Source organism: Marmota flaviventris, chromosome 1 (assembly GCF_047511675.1).
Source record: "Marmota flaviventris isolate mMarFla1 chromosome 1, mMarFla1.hap1, whole genome shotgun sequence".
NCBI classification, from domain to species: domain Eukaryota; kingdom Metazoa; phylum Chordata; class Mammalia; order Rodentia; family Sciuridae; genus Marmota; species Marmota flaviventris.
In genome coordinates, this window is record NC_092498.1 from 35045677 (window position 1) to 35064824 (window position 19148).

Consider the following 19148-nt stretch of genomic DNA (forward strand, 5'->3'; position numbering starts at 1 on the left):
TAGTAATTTAAAGGCTTTCACAGGACAAGTCCAAGACAAAAAAAGTTACATGATTGATGCTGGGAGTCTATCAGATACTACAGGATGTATCTTGAATCAGTAAGCTCAGCATGGATTTACAAGAGATTATTATTTTAAGAACAACTCTTGCTGGGCACATTGCCGCAGTCTGGCTGGGCACAATTCAGGAGCCACTTGTCAAAAGAAACGAACTTTATTTTTAGAACACACACACCACACCACACACCTCCTCAGGAAAAACCCTCAGAGCCCAACTGCCACCACCCGCTTCCCACAAGCCTCTCAACCTCCCCCACTCCTCCTGCTCTTGAGGCCGATTGGCTGGGTTGCCTGGGCAGAGCCAAAAAAAGTCACCCAATGAACAGCTCCCTGGTCTGAAAGGGCAGGGAAACAGCCCAATGAGCATCACCGCAGAGGAGCCAATCAGTTGGCAGCTAGAAGTTTGCTGGGGCCGCTGTGAGCCAATCATCAGCTGGCAGCTGGAAGTTTGCTGGCAGCTGGAAGTTTGCTGGGGCCCCTTCAGCTGTGGCTCTCAACAGCACATGCCTGTAATACCAATGACTTGGGAGGCTGAAGCAGGAGGATTAAAAGTTTAAAGCTAGCCCCAGCAATTTAGTGAGGCCCTAAGCAACATAGTAAAAACTTGTCTCAAAATAAAAGGGCTAAGATGTGGCTCAGTGGTTAAGCATCCCTTGGTTTAATCCCTGGTACATAACAAAAACAACAACAATAACAACAAAAATCCCCAACCAACCAACCAAACAAGCAAATAAACAAAAAACCTTTTCTTGTTACTCAAAGGGAAACCTTCATGCTTTTGTATAGTAGGGGGCTTGGGTATAATCTCTGACTTAAGAATATAGATAGTTAAGTGACATCAGTAACATGGTAGAATAGGAGCTTTCCATAGTCATCTCCCTGGAGAAGCATTAAAATTTAACAACTACTCATGAATGAAATTATCTTTGTTGGAATCTGGAATAGCAGAGAAGTTCCAGAACATTATTGAGGCAAAAACAAAAACAACAAAACAAACAACCCCCCCCCCCAACAAAATAAAAACAAGAATAGGCATAAAGAAAGAGTTAAAAGAACAGTTTCACTTTATCTATGTCACTTTGCCACCAAGGTGCCAATGCCTTGGTCCATGATTCCTCCCATAGAAGAAAGGGAGAGTACAAGAAGTACCCAGCTTCCCCAGCCATGTGGGATGCTGTCAAGGACCCACTTTTTTCTCACCATACTCAGAAAATTGAAGTGATAGGCACTGCTGAGTGGTTGGACAAGGCTGGAAATAGAAAAGAAAGACTGTGGATTCTACTAACCACTCTGTGGACTCCATTGCAAAGACTGCCAGTGAGCCACTGGGATGTTTTGTTTGTGGAACTTCCTCCCTAATTGGCCCATGGGTACCCCCCAAATGATCAATGCACCTTACTTTCTTCCAGTCTGGCTGCTGAACACCCCTCATAGATAGTGAGTGCAAGTACCCTGTAAGATAGCTAGTTCCACTCTGTGTGACTGGGAGAAGACACATGAACTTGAGCAGTTTAGGACACTGCCCTCAGGAAAGCAAGCAGAAGACTCTAAACACCTGGCCTGTCTTTGCAAGATCAAGAGAAGGCATACAATCTTAAGAATTCTCCCCAGGCTTGCGGCTGGAGCCAGCATGGTGGCTGAGCGCAAGACCAAGTTGTCCAAGAACCTGCTGCACATGAAGTTCATGCAGAGGGGACTGTACTCGGAAACCAAGAAAAAACTAGAAGAAGAAGAAAAGAAGATCATTAGTGAAGAGCACTGGTACTTGGATTTGCCAAAGCTCAAAGAGAAAGAGAGTGCCATAATAGAGGAGCAGAGCTTCTTGTTATGTGAAGATCTTCTGTATGGAAGAATGTAATTCAGAGGATTTAATTCTGAAGTTGAGAAATTGATGCTTCAGATGAATGCTAAGAACAAAGCAGAAGATGAAGATGAAGATGAAATAGTAGAGTTTCATGTGTCAGATGAGGAAATGGCTAGAAGATATGAGACCTTGGTGGGAACAACTGGAAAAAAGTTTGCCAAGAAAAGAGACTGTGCCAATTATGGAGAAGATGAAAATGGAGACATAAAACCAGTTAAAGCAAAGAAGATGTTCTTAAAGCCCACGATTAAAAATGATGCCTTAAAATATGTCTTGGGGTGGCCATAAAAACAGACTTTGGAGCCCATCCTAGTGGCATCTTTTAGCTATTAATACTTGATATTTATTTGTAAAGAGATGTGTAATTTTAGAAATAGACTGTGTTTGAAACAGATGTGTAATGGATGTTATACATCCTTTTCCGAATCAGATTCATCAAAAGCAGAAGTTGAGCCTGAATCTTACAGATGTACATAGGCACAACATAGCTTCCTAAAGATTTTACCTCAGTTCTTTTTATATAGCTCTCCAGTCACTGACCTTGAATGGACTCCTATATATTAATGCAAGTGTTTAAATTGCCTTTAAGATTATATTTTACTTTAAATTATTAGTCATATAATCATGTCCAGCCAATTCATACATTCATTTTGGAGTCAAATGTCATAGGAATTTATTATATGTACATTCACCAAGAGCAAACACGCCTCTCCAACCTGAATTATTTTCATGCTACCAAGTCTATCAATTTATGGTATTGTTTTTTATTTAAGGCATTTAATTTTTAAAAAATATTCTGTAATAAGCATCTGTTTACACACACACACACACACACACACACAATAAATAAATAAAAGAATTCTCCCCAGAAGAGAACAAGAGGTGTGGAGCAAGTACATACATAAAAAAGGTCTTAGAGAGCCTTAGAATTCCTAGTCAGGCTGTTTGGTGAAGACATTTCTGTCCCAAAGCAAATCAATAAGAACTGGTGTGGGTGACTGTTTCTTCAAATGTAAAAATATTAGACTACAAGGAACATGAAATATTAGAAATATTAGACTACAAAGAACATGAAAAGCCTGAAACATGAAACCCTGAAAAAAACACAATGATATTCAAGAACTTGACTTCAAATAAACAGAGATAAATTCATTATCTAAAAAAGAATTCAAAATAATTGTTTAAAGGATTCTCAGGAAGCTACAAGAGAACACAGATAACACAATGAAATCAGAAAAAAACAATACATAAACAAATTGTGAAGTACAATAAAGAGATAGGATAAAAAAGAACCAAACAAAAGTTCTATAGCTAAAGAATATGATGAATGAAATGAAAATGAACTAGAGATCACCAACAGAGGTTTGATCAAGCAGAAGAATCTGAAATTAAAGACAAGTCATTTTAAAATACCCTGTAAGAAAAAAAAAGTATAATGAAGATGAAAGAAGAAAGCCCACAGGAGTTTTGAGACACTATCAAGAGAGCTAATATTTGTTTTATGGGAATTCCAGAAGAGAGAAGGGAAGGCAAGGGACAGAGAGCTGATTTAGAAAAATAATGGCTGAAAACTTGCCAAAATTAAAGAGAGATATAAGCATGTAGGTACATAAAATTAAAAAATCTCTAATCAGGTTCAATCCAAAGAAAACTTTACCAAGACATATTATAATTAAACTGTCAAAAATCAAAGACAAAGAATTTTGAAAGTAGCAAGAGCAAAGAGGTTTATTGCACACCAGGCAATAAGGCCATCAACATGATTTCTCAGCAAATGCTGCAGTTTAGAAGACTGGGTTGATGTATTCAAATACTGGGGAAAAAAATAAATTGCTAACCAGGAATATTTATCAAGAAAAACTGTCCTTCAGAAATTACTTATAGAAATAAAATCTTTCCCAAAAGAAAAATGGAGGGAGTTCATTATCACTAGACTTGCCTTGCAAGAAATGATAAAGGGAGTTATTTAAACTGAAATGAAAGAATGTTAGTTAAAAACATGAAACCATATGAAAGCATAAAATTTAATGGTAAAGGTAAGTATGTAGTCAAATTATTCAACACTGGAATAAAGGTATATAAATTATTTATAAATCTTATAAAGGTTACAAGACAAAAATATTAAAAATAAATATAACAGAGTAATTTATTCTTAGTTATACAGTATAAAAAAGATGTAAATTGTGACCTCAAAAACATAAATTATGGGAATATAAAATTGTAGTTTTTTATATACAACCAAGGTGAAGTTGCTATTGATTTAAAATAGACCATTGTTATGGTTTGGACATGAAGTGTCCCCTCAAAGCTCATGTGTGAGACAATGCATGAAGGTTTGGAGGACAAATGATTGGGTTATAGCCTTAACCTAATCAGTGAATTAATCCCTGATGGGATGACTGGAGGCAGGTAGGATGTGGTTGGAAGAAGTGGCTCATTGGGGGCATGGCTATGGGGTATATATTTTGTATCTGGAGAATGGAGTCTTTCTCTCTCTGCTTTCTGATCTTAATGTGAGCTGCTTTCCTCTGCCACACTCTTCCACCATGATGTTCTGCCTCACCTCCAGGCCCAAGGAATGGAGCCAGCCTTCTGTGGGCTAAGACCTCTGAAACCATGAGCCTTCAAATAAACTTTTCTTCCCTAAAATTATTCTGGCCAGATATTATAGTCACAGCAGCAAAAAAAAGCTAACTAAAACAACCATTATAATTATAACATGTTTTACATAACATTAGGGTAACTATAAAGCAAAAACTTATAGCAAATACACAAAGATAAGGAGAAAGGAAGAAAAGCATACTACCATAAAAAATCATCAAATCACAAAGGTAGATAGCAAAGGAGGAAAGAAAAAATAAATCTATATAACAGCTAGAAAATAACAAAATGGCAATAGTAAGCCTTTGTCTACCAATCATTACCTTGAATTAAATGAATTGAGTTATCCAATAAAAAGACAGAGAGTAAATGGGTGGATAAAACCATAAGAACCAACTAGCTGCCTAGAGGAGGCTCACTTCAGCTTTAAATATGCATATGGGCAGAGAGGTGAAGGGATGGCAAGACATTCTATACTAATAGAAACAAAAGCTAGAAGAGGCAGATACACATGTAATCAGATAAAACAGACTTCAAGACAAACACTATAACAATAATCAAAGAAGGTGACTATGTAATAATAAAAGTGACAATTCATCAAGAGGATATAACAATTATAAATATATATGCACCCAATAACAGAGCACCTAAGTATATAAAGCAAGTATTAACCAAAGGGAGAAAAATACAGTGATACAACAATAAAGGAGACATTAATATCTCACTTTCAATAATAAATAGATCATTCAATAAAGAATTTTTTTTGCAGTATCAAGGATTGAACCCAGGGGCACTCTACCACTGATCTACAAATCCCAGTCCCTTTTATTTTTTATTTTGAGATAGGGTCTCACTATGTTGCTAAGGCTGGCCTTGAATTTAAGATTCTCATGCTTCATTCTCACAAGTAGCTGGGATTATAGGCACACACCATTCCATGCTAACAAAATATTGGTCTTGAATAACACTGTAGGACATAACAGACATAATGGAACATTCTATTTAGCAACAAGAGAATACATATTATTTAGGCTGGGGTTGTGGCTCAGTGTAGAATGCTTTCCTAGCATGTGTGAATCATCGGGTTCGAGCCTCAGCACGAATATAAATAAATTAAATAAAGGTATTGTGCCCATCTACAACTAAAAATATTTTTTTAAAAAGAATACATATTATTTGCAAGTACACATAGAACATTGTACAAGATAGATTATATATTAGGCCACAAAACAAGACTAACAAATTTATGAAAATTGAAATCATACCAGGGATCTTTTCTAACCACAATTTTTGAAACTTAAAATCAATAACAGAAGGAAAATTGGAAAATTCACAAATGTGTAGAAATTAAAATCACACTTCTGAACAGCCAATGGGTAATATAAAAATTTTAAAGGAAAATTAAAAAACATCTTCATACAAATAAAATTGGAAACAACATATCAAAACTTATGAGATATAGGAAAAGTACTTCTAAGAGAAAACTTTATATGGAGAAATAATTACATAAGAAAAAAAGATACATCTCAAATAAACAATCTAACTTTAGCTCCTAAGACAGTGGGAAAAGCAGAAAAAAATATTACTAACCCAAAGTGAGTAGAAATAAAATAAAAAAATAAAATAGAGAATAGAAAAACAATAGAAAAGATAAGATCACATGTTGTTCTTTTTTCTTTTACTTTTTCCTTTATTTTTGCAGTGCTGAGGATCAAAACCAGGTCTTCATGCATGGTAGACCAGTTTTCTACTACTGAGCTATACCCCAATGCAGAAGTCAGTTTTTGAAAGAAATAAAATTGACAAACACTTAGCTAGACAAACTAGGAAAAGTAAAGAAGTCTGAAATCAATAAAATCAGAAATGAAAGAGAAGACATTAGAACTGATATCACTGAAATACAAAAGCTCATGAGTAGATATTATAAATAATTACATGCCAAATATGGATAAACTAGAAGAAAGAGATAAATTCTTAGAACAAACTACCATCACTGAATCATGAAAAAATGGAAATCTGAACAGACCAATAATGAGCAGGGAGATCAAATCAGAAATACAAAACTTCCCAAGAAAGAAAAGCCCAAGACCTGATGGTTTCACTAATAAATTTTACCATCTAATGAAGAACTAATACCAGTATCTCTAAAATTCTCCCCCAAAAGTTGTAGATGAAGGAATGCTTCCCAATGTGTTGTATGAGGCCAACATTGCCTTGTACCTCAGCCAAACAAGAGTACCACCACATGAAAAGGAAACTATAGGCTGATATACATTTTTTAATATTTATTTTTTAGTTGTAGTTGGACATAATACCTTTATTTTATTTATTTGTTTTTATGTGGTGCTGAGGATTGAACCCAGGGCCTTGTATGTGCTAGGTGAGTGCTCTACTGCTGAGCCACAACCCCAGCCCCTCAAGCTGATATCTTTTATGATTATCGATGCAATTTTCCTCAACAAATGGATAGCAAAGTGAATTGAACAGCACATTAAAAGGGTCATACACCATGGTCAGATGAGATTTATTTTTTATATATGAAATCAATAAATGTGATTAACCACATTAATAGAATGGAGGATAAAATCATATGATCATCTCAATAGATTTAAAAAAGCATTTGACACAATTCAATATCCTTTTATGAAAAACTCAACGAATTATATAAGGAATGTATTTCAACACCATGATCACATGTGACATGTCCATAGTTAATGCCATTCTCAAGGATGAAAACTTGAAAACTTTTCTAAGATCAAAAGTAAGACAATGATGCCCATTCTTGCCATTTTTTAAAAAATTAAATACTAGAAGTTCTAGAAAGGGCACTCAGGCAAGATAAAGAAACAGAAGGCATCCAAATAGGAATGGAAAAAATAAAATTGTATGCAGGAGACATAATCTTACATCTTATAAACCCTAAAGTCTCCACAAAACAATCATTAGAACTAACAAACAAATTGAAAAAAGTCAAGATATAAAAACTAGTTGTGTTTTATGCACTAACAACAAACCATTCAAAAAAGGAAAATAACAAATAAAATTCTTAGGAATAAACTTTTGAGGAAATAAATAAATCTTATCCACTGAAAACTATAGAACACTGATCAGAAAATTGAAGAAGGCACGAATAAATGGAAAGATAACCTATATTAATTGATTAGAAGAATCACTATTGTTCATACTACCGAAAGCAATCTACAGGATCAATGTAATCCCTATCAAAATTCCAATGGCACTTTCCAAAGAGATAGAAAAAAATTTCTAAAATTTGTATGAAACCATAAAATACCATAACACCTCAAACAATCTTGAACAAAAAGAACAAAGCTGGAGACATCACACCTCCTGATTCAGATTATATTACACAGCTATGGTAATCAAAACAGTGTAGAACTGGAGTAAAAACAGACATACAGATTGATGGAACAGAACAGAAACCCAGAAATTAATTGAAACATATGGTCAGCTGATTCTGGAATATTTGCACTGTGGACACCATGTGGGAAAATTGGACATTGACATGAAAAGAGAAAGGAAGAAAAAAGGAAGGAAGGAAGGAGGGAAGAAAAGAAGGAAGATGGGCGTCTTTTCTTATACCACACACAAAAGTCAACTTAAATAGGTTGAAGATTCAAGAATGAGACCTGGCAGCATAACTACTGTCATGTGAAACTAGAAAAAGCTTCATGACCTTGGTCTTGACAATGATTTTTTGGATATGATATCAAAAGCACAGAAAACAAAACCAAAAATAAACAAATAGGACTATAGAAAACTAAAATATTCCCACACAGCCAAGGGAACAACCAACAAAATAAAAAGGCAACCTTCAAAATGGGGGGAAATATTTGCAAATCTTGTATCACGTAAGGCGTTATTATATCCACACTACCTAAGGAACTCATACAATTCAGTAGTAAACCACAATAAAGGTGGGGAAGGGAAGAAGATAAGTTCAGTAGATTAGACAACATGGAACAAAAGGAATAGAGTGGGGATAGGAATAGGAAAGACACTAGAATAAGTCTAACATGATTTTCTTATGTATACATATGAAAATACCTAAGTGAATCCCACCATTGTGCCCATCCACAAGAATAGTGTCCTAATTAGAATAAATTTTACCATAGATTTACAATAGATTATATATTAGGCCACATGCTTGTATAATTTTATCAAAATGGATTCTACTATCATGTGTAACTAAGAAGAACCAATAAAAAAAAGTATGGTTAATTGTCTATTATAGTAACTTGCTTCTGGGGAAGAAAAAATTGTGTGGGAAAGAAAATAGTTTCTTGGGATGATGTAAATATTCTGTGCTTAAAAGCAGTGAAGGTTTTTATGAGTGTATTTGTCAAAACTGTACAGTCAATATTTGTGCCATTCAATACATGTACATATGACCATACCAAAAAATAAATATGTAAGGAGTGGGGCTGGTCTAGGTTGGGAAATAGGTAGAAGCACAGAAGAAATAAAATGGCATGTAATAAGCAGATGTTGAATGTAGATAACTGGTATATTGTAATATTCACTTTACATACATTTACAATTATGTAATAAAACATTTGTATAAAAAACCCAGCCAAGTAAAAAATAGGCAAATGATCTAACTATACATTTTCCAAAGAAAATAAGCTGTTCAAAATCAAAACCCTAATGTTCGGATGGCTGTTATTAATAAAAGGCAAATGTCAAAAATTGTTGACAAGGATGTGGAAAAAAGGGAACCTTTGTACATTGTTGGTAGGAACGTAAATTAATATACCCATTATAGAACAGGATGAAGATGCTTCAAAAATTTGAAAATAGAACTACCATATGCTCTAGAAATTTTACTTATGGGCATATGTCTTTTAGTGTCATGTTGCTGTGACAAAGTATCTAAGAAAATCAACTTAGAGGATAACACATATTTTGGCTCACAATTTTAGAGTCTTCCGTCCATGGTCACTTGGCCTGGTGGCTTTTGGACCTATTGTGAGGCGATCTATTGTGGTAGAAGAAAGCTGCTCAGCTCTTGGTAACCAGGAAATAAAAGAGAGAGGAAGGGCCCAGGGACCCAACATACCATCAAAGGTTTACCTGGGGGACCTTCCTCCCACCTCCTAATTGTACCACATGTTGGCAACCAAGCCTTTAACACATGATCTTTGAGGGACATTTCAGATCCAAGCCATACCAATATTCAAAAGATATAAATCACTAACTTGGAAATACAGCTCCACTCCACGTCCATTGCGGTATTATACACAATAGCCAAGATATAAAAATAACCTGTGGCCTTTAACAGATGAATGGATAAGGAAAGTATACCATATAATTTTATGCATATATCAATTGAGAAATATTATTCAGCCCTAAAATGGAAATTCCTGCCACTTGTGCTAATATGGATGAATCTGGAGGATGTTATGCTAGTGAAATAGGATAGGTGAGGAAAGACAAATCCTTCACCATCTCACTTATATGTGGATTCTTCAAGTCAAACTCACAGAAACAAATAGTAGAAGAATGGTAACCAAAAGTCAGGGTGTGGAGGCAATGGGGAAAATCAGTCCAAGGATGCAAACTTTCGGTTATAAGTTCTGAAATTATATGGAACATGGTGATTGCAGTTAATAATAATGTCGTGTGTACGTGAAATTTTCTGAGAGTAGATACTTACCATTCTTAACACACACAAGTAATTATGTAAAATGATAGATATTTTAGTTTTGTTAATACTTTCATAATGTACACACCTACCAAAACCTCACATTGTACACCTTGAATATATATAATTTTTATTTGTGAACTGTACCTCAATAGAATTGGAAAAATGACCCTTAAAAATAAAAAGGATTTAAATTGTCTGATTCTATTACTTAAGTATCATAGATCTATTATTATGTTTTAAAGTGAGAATTAAGTTAAAAATCATATTTCTTAGAACAGAGTGCAGTTTCTACTATCAACTTACATTCTCTCCCCCTCCTTCTCCTCCTCTTCATCATCATAACTAATTCTAATTGTCACTTCTTGTGTTCCAGGCATCAACTAGTGTAAATACTTTTTTACATATTAAATTACTAAGTTGTATAAGAAGCTTTTGAGGTACATAATATCATTCTTATTTTAAGAGGAAAAAATTAAGGTCTGGAGTTGTCAAATGAGAAGTCACAGAGTTTAAAAGGGGGTTAAATGAAGAAAAAAAAAGCTGTCAGAGATGCCACCCATTTTTAAAAAAATATTTAGTTTTTAGTTATAGGTGGACACAATATCTTTATTTTACACTTATGTGGTGCTAAGGATTCAACCCAGTGCCTCACACATGCCAGGCGAGTGCACTACCTCTGAGCCACAACCCCAGCCCCTTCCACTTTTAAAAAATTTGTTCTAATTAGTTTTGTTGTTGTTGTTGTTGTTCTAATCAGCTAACATGCTTTGAATCTAGGTAGGTTGAATAATGGTGGAGGAAAAAGTCTTTGAAAAAAATAATGAATTTAGTTTGGATCAGGGATTCTGAAGGAATGACAGACCCTGGGATTTAGACTAATCCAATGGTTACAAAGGAAAGCTGAAACTGTGGAGAGATCAGAGGTGTGAAAGATCTGGAGGTATTCAGGGTTCAGTGAAGGCCTATGAAGTGATTAGGGTGGGCTTGGCCAGGTGGGGGCAGCAGAGCATCACCAATTGCTGAAGATGGCAGAGCACTGAGAGTCTCTTTAGGAGATAGAGGAAGTGGGCCCCTGGAGGTGGGACTACCCGCACAGCAGCAATGTATCCATGATGCAAAGGTTTCTAGAAAACCTTTGAGTTGGTAGGCATGTGCGCAGATGCAAGTAACTAGTGATTTTGGAAAAAAGTGATTTTAGAAGAGTAGCAATATCAGCATCAGATTAAAAGGATTAAATGGGGGAATGGGTATGGAGATAGGAAAAGTAGGAATATGTATTTTTGAATCTGCCAATGAAAAGAAGCAGAGTAATAGGATGGTAGTTTAAGGTGAAGGCAGACTAGATGGGGAGATTTTTTTGTAACTTGAAGTATTCTTATGAAAAGTTTATGAGATCACTGGAATAATATCATGAAGAGAGTAATTGAAGATGACAAAGAGGGAAAGATGCTTCTCATAATAGTTAGGATATAATCAAGGGTACTAGTAGGTGAAGTTTTCTGTTTGAGGAGAGCAGGAAGAGAGAAGATACAGACGATAGAGATTTTATGGATCTTTACTAAGAGTGCCAACCTTATATAATTAGGCTGTTTTCTAATAGTCATCAGTTATTTGGAAATCTTAAATCATTTTTCCATTATCTACTTTCCCTTACTATTGCATTTTAATAAATAGAAATTTCAGGTACCATGTAAAGATGTTTAAAAAATTCTTTGTTTCTTACATTGGTCACTTCAGTGCAGTCATGTACCTAAATTTTACGGTGGGAAATGAGGGACCATTTCTGATGTCTACTGGGATGAGTATAAGCAGTTATCATGAATGGATCAGGCTTGTTCATCTCTGTAGACCTCTAAGCAAGTGAAGGTTATTTGGATCAAAGATGTATCTTGTCCTAGAGTTTTCATTATTCACCATGATTTAGAATTTGAAATTCGAATGGGCTTAATTCACAACTGAGCCACTTGTGTAATCAAATCCAAGTCTGTGAATGCATTGCTTCCTAATCCAGTGACATAAAGAAGTTTCCAAATCTTTGACCACCAGCCTCTCCTAGCCCCCAATGCTTTTCACTTCTGTTGTAAAGGAAAATGCTCCAAGGTTATTTGCAAGTGACTTACTTTCCACAGTGTAAGGTGAAAACTAGATATAACACAAAGTAGCAGAATGTCATGCAGATGTTCTCCTTCTCCTTTCAGTTTATTTTTTCTTGTTCAGCATTGCTCTCTAACACTTTTGATCTGAAAATCTCTCTCTGCTTGTTAAAAACCTTCTCTAGCTGCCTCTACCATCTCTATGGATATGTGTGGTTCTTCTATTTTGTGTATAGTGAAGGGCTCCTGCAATGTATTCCTCATGCAGTCTTGTTTCTTCTTCAACAGAGACATTTTCAAAGTAATTATTTCAGAGTGGGTATGCGTCCTTTTTTACTTTACCAAAAAAAAAAAAAAAGATTTGGAGGAAATATGGGAGAAGTCACGATTAGTAAAGCTGGAAGAGAATTAGTGAGAATTAGCCAATCTCACATGTGACAAAATCAAAGCACAGAGGGGTTAAATGATTTGCTTGATAACACACAGAAAAAGAAACAGATGGAGGAAGAACAAAAAACCTGCATAAAGTGTAGTAATATGGATTAGTTGCCAAGAATTCAAACTCAGTGTTTGTTTTTTCAGTTTATGGCTATTTTGACCATGAGAGGAAAACTAAATTGGAAGGTTAGGGAAACAGAAAGTTTTGTCTTCAAAAGTTAACTAACTGTCCAGCCCATCTTAAGAAAAAAATATGGTTCATCTGTCATTTCCCTCACTGTTATTGCTTGATTCCTTTTCACAAGGCCTAACCACTTCACCATGTCTTGGATTCTTTCCGGCCCATCAACTCCATTTCTTAGCATTGATTTTTTTCAATGCTTTGCAGACCTTTTCTGTTCCCTTTAGACTGAATTAATTCTTTCATTTATTTTTTTATTAATTCATTGGCAGAATGTTTTTTCCACATTTTTATGAGAGCTTTGGCTCTGAAAGAAGTATTTATTATACATGTACTTTAACCCCAAAGGAAACCAGAAAAGAAGGAAACTGGAACAAGAAATTAATATTCAATTTATGGGGATATTAACAGATGAAATATGGTTAGAAAAAATTTCCTGAAATAAAATAACCACACTGCCCTTCAATCCTTGCCATCAGTGTGGTTTGTCACAATACCAAATTAAATCCATTTTTAAAAAATGTTCTGTTATTTTAAACAAATATTTTCCTTAAATTTAAGCAAAAGGAAAAACTCCATTCAGGCAATAAATATTGGAGTGCTTACTATTTGTAAAGCACTGTGGTGGGCCCTCAAGAGCATAGTGAAATAAGTAAGTCTCTGTGGGATACTTACTTTTTTTGAATTTCAAAAGCCTTTGCATAGATAGAAATCTGGGGTCTGTTAAAGAATCATACAAGTTTTCACACTCTTGTCTTTTTCCCACCAAGTCTATGCAGCACTTGACACCGCTGAACTTTTCCCATTGATTCAACAAATATTTACGGCATTCTTAATTATTGGTCTGGTGTAGGTCACTGATATATGGCAACAACGGTGAAAAGAATCACAAAATTCTTGCTCCTGCAGAATTTGTACTCTAGTGAGGGGAGAAACAGAATATATAACTAGGTAAAATATCACGTATAAGTACTATAGAGGGGGCTAAAAAAGCAGAGTAAGAGCATTGGAAGTTTTTGGACTGGTGATGTTGCAATTTCAAAGGTTTCCAACAGGGTTTCCAGGGAGGGTCTCATTAGGACTTTAAGGGGTAGGGAGACTTTGGGTTTTATTCTGATGAAAAGTTACTGGAGTATTTTCTTGGACAGATGATCTGATTTGTAATTTTGGTGGACCATGAATGAAATTGGTCATGTCCTGAAGCAGGAATATAGATAAGGGAATTACTATAAAACCCAGTAGAGAGATAATTGTAGTAGAGTGCGTGGAGGAAACTGGTAGATTTCTGCATATATTTTGTTGGTGGAATCAACAGAATCTGCTGAAGAACTAAAGATGAGATGGGGTAGAATGAGGACAAGGAGCTACCAGCTTTGGAAACTCAGTATCACCTTTGTAAAAGGTGGAACTTTTTAAACCTCTTGATTCCAGTTTTCACCCCAGATTCTTTAGCCAGAATCACCAGGACGTTGGAAACACTACCTTTAAAACTCCTCCCAAGATTCTTCCACAGCCAACTTGGGCTAACAAAACTTGCGGACTTAATATGTAACCTGTTGGTTACATGACGAGCTCAAGCACAGCACTGTGCAGTGCGCGTGGGCCGTTGGGCTAGTGGAGGAAAAGATTAATCCTACTTTAATTCAGGAATACCCTTAAGAAACCTTATGTGGGTTGGGTTAACCACGGTACGGGAGGGCTTTTTGGAGTAGCCTGATTTTACAAAGTTTTTCTCAGACCTTTAAAAAGAAGGAGAGAACAAACATGAAAGAAAAAAATAGTGGGGTGGTACGGAGAGAGAGGTGACAATTGCACACTCCAGATTCTGGTTCCTCGCCTCTCTCCGCGCGACACAACGCGGGAGAACTAACCCCGAAGCGCAGACGCCACTACAAGAAAGTTACGCCTCTACCAGAAAGGGGCCGGCCCGTTTTCCGGACGCAGCAAAGCTCGAGTTTCCGGAAGGACCGGATTCGGGAGCGGACCAAACCGGATGGAGGTCGCGCGCGCCCGCCTTTTCCCGCCCTCTTTCTGGTTCACCCAGAGGCAATTTCTCAGGGGGGCGGGGTCGCGACGACCTTTTGCGCAGGCGCAGTCGGCGGTCCACGCGTGGTGAAATGCCTGGAACGCACGTTTCTCGTGTCCGTAGCTTATATAGGCGGATCTTGCAACTACACCGGGTTCTGCCCCCGGACCTTAAATCTCTGGGTGACCAGTACGTGAAGGACGAATTTAGGAGACATAAGACCGTTGGTTCTGACGAGGCCCAGCGTTTCTTGCAGGAATGGGAGGCAAGTGACGCCCCCTTTTCTTCGCCTCAGAGGTTTGGGGTTTCTTTCAGTGGTGTTCCCGGTTTGTCCCTTTCAGAGTTCGCCTGTCCCAGCTCGTGCCCAGTAACCCATACAGATTAAACAGGGGCATTCTACACTTGATAAAGCTGCATCCTGAGTCCCTCAGTTTCTCCCACCAGGTCCTGGCTGGAGCAGATCCAGTGTGTCTAACTCAGTTCAGCCTTTTGAGCTCTTGCAGATACTAGTCGTCCAAGAGGTGAGGGTGGGGGTCACAAAATTGACTAAATCACTGTCAAACGCTCAGAGGGCTTGCCGGCTTCGGTCCGCTCCACTGCCTTTGCAGGTAGCAAACGCCTGTTAATAAGTTAATGGTTATTTCATAACAGTCTCCACACCTAGAGGTTTGTTTTCCTGATCTATTACTTTTTAAATCTCAGGGTCTTAGTGAATTTCTTACTCGATACAGAAATCAGATAAAGGACTGTTAAGGATTACTAGTGGTGAAGGAGGAAAATGCTGGTCGGAGTTAAGCAAGGTGGAAGTTGGTTTCTTTAGGCTCTGCAGTCACGAGTCACGTGGCTTTGTTACTTTACCCTTCGCTCTTGTGCCCAGTCTTGAGCAGACAAATGCATTAGGGATTAGTGACTTTATTTTTTGAACGAAGGAAAAAAAAATATTTACAATTTTTCGTGGGTTGTGGGCCCTGCAGGATTTCCTCTTCTTATTGGTAAATATTAAGAAATGAATGGATTTGTAGATTAGAGTACGTCACAGGTATTTGAAAGCATGGTAGAGGTGAGTTTTAATGTCTAAAAAGTTGATGGCTGAAGAGATGACTGAATTGGGCTTAAAAAAAAAAATCATAGAGGTTATACTAGGGTAAACCTGGAACTTCTTCACTGAATTCCAGAATTGATTGTTGAACCATTGAAGTTTTAAAGACAGACATTTAGAATAATGGTGACATTTAGAAAGTTCATAAAAATCATGGTGTAGTCGATATAATTTGCTTGCCTGAAACCAGGGAAGTTTAATATTTTAAGTGCAGACCACTTTCTTTTAATAAGGTAATTTGGTCTTGGAGCCAGAACTAGATTCAGATTCAGGCTTGGATATTATTAAAGGTCAGAACACTTAATTTTTCTAGTCTTTTATCCCTCACCTGTAAAGTAATAGTATTTATAGTATGCACCTGAAAATTAGTGTATGTTCCACTAAGAATGTATTCCACTAAGCTACATCCTACCCTTGTTGCAGACTTTTAATTATTTAAAAAGTATTTAAAAGCGCATAGAATATTATTAATTACATGGAAATTATTATATATTTAAGGTGTTTGTTAAGTGACCTCTTTTAAGTGAGTTCTGTTTGTGGATAGACAGGAGAGTTTGGTTCTGTGCTGGGAAGAAATGAGGTTACTTTTAGAAGTCATAGTTGGAAATTTTTAGGGAAAATGTAGGAAAAAGTGGGGACTTAGAATAAATTGTTACAAGCTGAGGGAAGAGAGGGTGTAAGAAAAGAACTAAGTAAATTGTTGAACAACCTAGGAAGCTTGGTAGGAATTTAGCTTTTTTGTTTTCAACTCTTTTGGAATAATTTTAAACGAGTTACAGAGATAGTAAGGAGTTCCCATACATCTGTACCCTGTTTCCTTTTCTGGTAACATATCACCAAGGTACGTTTATCAAAACTAAGAAATTTAACAGTATTATAATATTATTAACTATACATATTTTGCCAAGATTTCCATGAATGTTTTTATTCTGTCCAGGGTTCACTCTGGATCCATGTTGCATTTAGTCATCTTTTCTCCTTAATCTCATCCAATCTGTGACAGTTGATCATTTTTTCCCTATCTTTCACTACCTCAACACTCTTTTGAAAAAAGTACTAGCTTTTTACTTTGTAGAATGTTTCTCATTTTGGGTTTTTTTTTTTTTTTTTTTGATGTTTATTCATGATCATGGGATTGATGTTATCCATTATTGAGAATACTATAGGAATGAAGTATCCTCAACACTTAAGAAGGTACATATCAACATGACATTATTGATAACAGTGATTAACTTGGTTAAGGTGGTATCTGCCAGGTGTTCCGCTGTTAATACTGTGGTTTGGATAAGGTTTGAGTGTGTCCTCTAAAGGTTTATATGCTTAATGCTTGGTCCCCACTGTGGTGATGTGTAGAGGTTCTAGAACCTTGAAGAGGTGGGGCCTAGTGGGAAGTAATTAGCTCACTAGGAGCATCACCCTTGAAAATGATTAATATAGTTTTTTTTTTTTTTTTTGGTACTTGGATTAAACTCAGGGGCATTCAACTGCTGAGCCACATCCCCAACCCTATTTTTGTATTTTATTTAGAGACATGGTCTCACTGAGTTGCTAAGCACCTCGCCATTGCTGAGACTGGCTTTGAACTTGGGATCTTACTGACTCAGCCTCCTGAGCTGCTGGTATTACAGGTGTGCACCACCTTGCCCAGCTTCATTCATATTAATACAGTTCTTGTTAGGACACTGGCTAGTTCCTGTAAGAGTGGGTTGTTATACAAAGAGTGAACCTGGCTCTTAAATCTTTCTTGTGTCCTGTCTGCTTGTGATCTCACACATTCTTCCACTATGATGCTATCTGCCATGTTGTGATATAGTCAGAAGACCCTCACGAGGGCCAAGCAGATACCAGTACCATATTCTTGGACTTCCAAAACACTGAGCTAAATAAATCTCTTTTTTCTTTATACATTACCCAGCATTAGGTATTTTATTATAGTAACAAAAAATGGATTAAGACTGTTTGTATTTTTTTTTGTAATTAACACATAGTTTACGGCAGAGACTCGGAGACTGAGTTCTCCTTAAACTTGGCCAGCTATTTTTAGTGTTCATTGAAGAATTTTGCCTGTGTGTTTCACTAAGCTATGTCCTATCCCTGTTGCAGACTTTTAACTATGCTGTGTGTAATTTGGCCTCTAGGATTCTTTCATATACTTCTAAAATTAATTTTGGACCTGAATGAATTCTGAATTTGTTTTGTATCATGAGCAAAGTTTGGGTATGACTACCACTGGATAAAAGAAAAGGGGAAGGATCAAGAGTGCTAGAGAAGTTTTCTAATTCCCCTCGTTTGGGATCATGGAAAACAGGCATATCTCAGAAAGAATTCAGCTGGAGAAGTTTCTGTTTCAGGACCACTGGGAGGAAAGTGAAAGTATTTTATTTCATATTAAGAGTAAACATGTAAATGTGTATTTACAGATAAAATTCTGAATTTATATAATTTCTTAAGAGAAAAAAATTGCAAATTTAGGAAGAGATGTTTGTGATTTGTTAAGATAATGTTTGATAACTGGTTTATAAAATGTTCATTATAATCTTATTCCCAAGTCTTTTAGGAGGCAAGAAGTAGAATTGTGTTGGTAGATCAGGGTGTTATGGCATTTTAAAGTTCTGACTCTGTTCATTTTATGAAAAATAGCTGGTTTAGATAATGCTTTTAATTTTTCTGTCTACCACTTATTTTCTAGGGACTCAGAATAAGAGTTAAGATTAAATAGTAAATAAAATATGTTGGTGAGAGAATGTGAGACAGCAAAAAGTAGTGTGCTTTCTATAGCTATTCGAGAGCCATATGTTTAATTTTCCTTTTTCTACCCCATTTATTTATGCAGATTGCCTTCTTGCCTGGCTTCTCTTGCTTTTCCTAAATATTTGCCTTGCACAGTGTCTGGTGGGGAATGTTTATAAGTAGAAATTCTGTTTCTGGAAAAAAGTAAAAAGGCTTAAGCATTCTGCAAAAGTGTTAATCACTTTCTATCGCCAGGAATGTGGTAGGCATATTATGGGGCACAAAAATAAACAGTTAATATATTTTACTTTCACAGTGTTCAAAGTTTTGTAGTGTAGAATAGGCAGTTATAACACAGTATCAAAGAATGTCTGTTAAATGCTATGGGGGC

The 19148-nt window shown here is 36.3% G+C and overlaps 1 protein-coding gene and 1 pseudogene across 2 annotated transcripts in view; both read left to right on the forward strand.

Annotated features, from left to right (window-relative positions):
- The first annotated feature begins 1690 nt into the window (after positions 1–1690).
- Positions 1691–2212, forward strand: LOC114106054 (M-phase phosphoprotein 6 pseudogene; annotated as a pseudogene).
- A 12757-nt stretch (positions 2213–14969) lies between these two features.
- Sdhaf3 (succinate dehydrogenase complex assembly factor 3) overlaps positions 14970–19148 on the forward strand; it is a 72640-nt gene continuing 68461 nt past the window's right edge. For both annotated transcript variants that reach the window (XM_071612503.1, XM_027952808.2), the window contains exon 1: positions 14970–15193. In XM_071612503.1, coding sequence (XP_071468604.1) covers positions 15020–15193 — 174 coding nt within the window. In that variant the 5' untranslated portion in view covers positions 14970–15019. The remainder of the gene's footprint in view (positions 15194–19148) is intronic.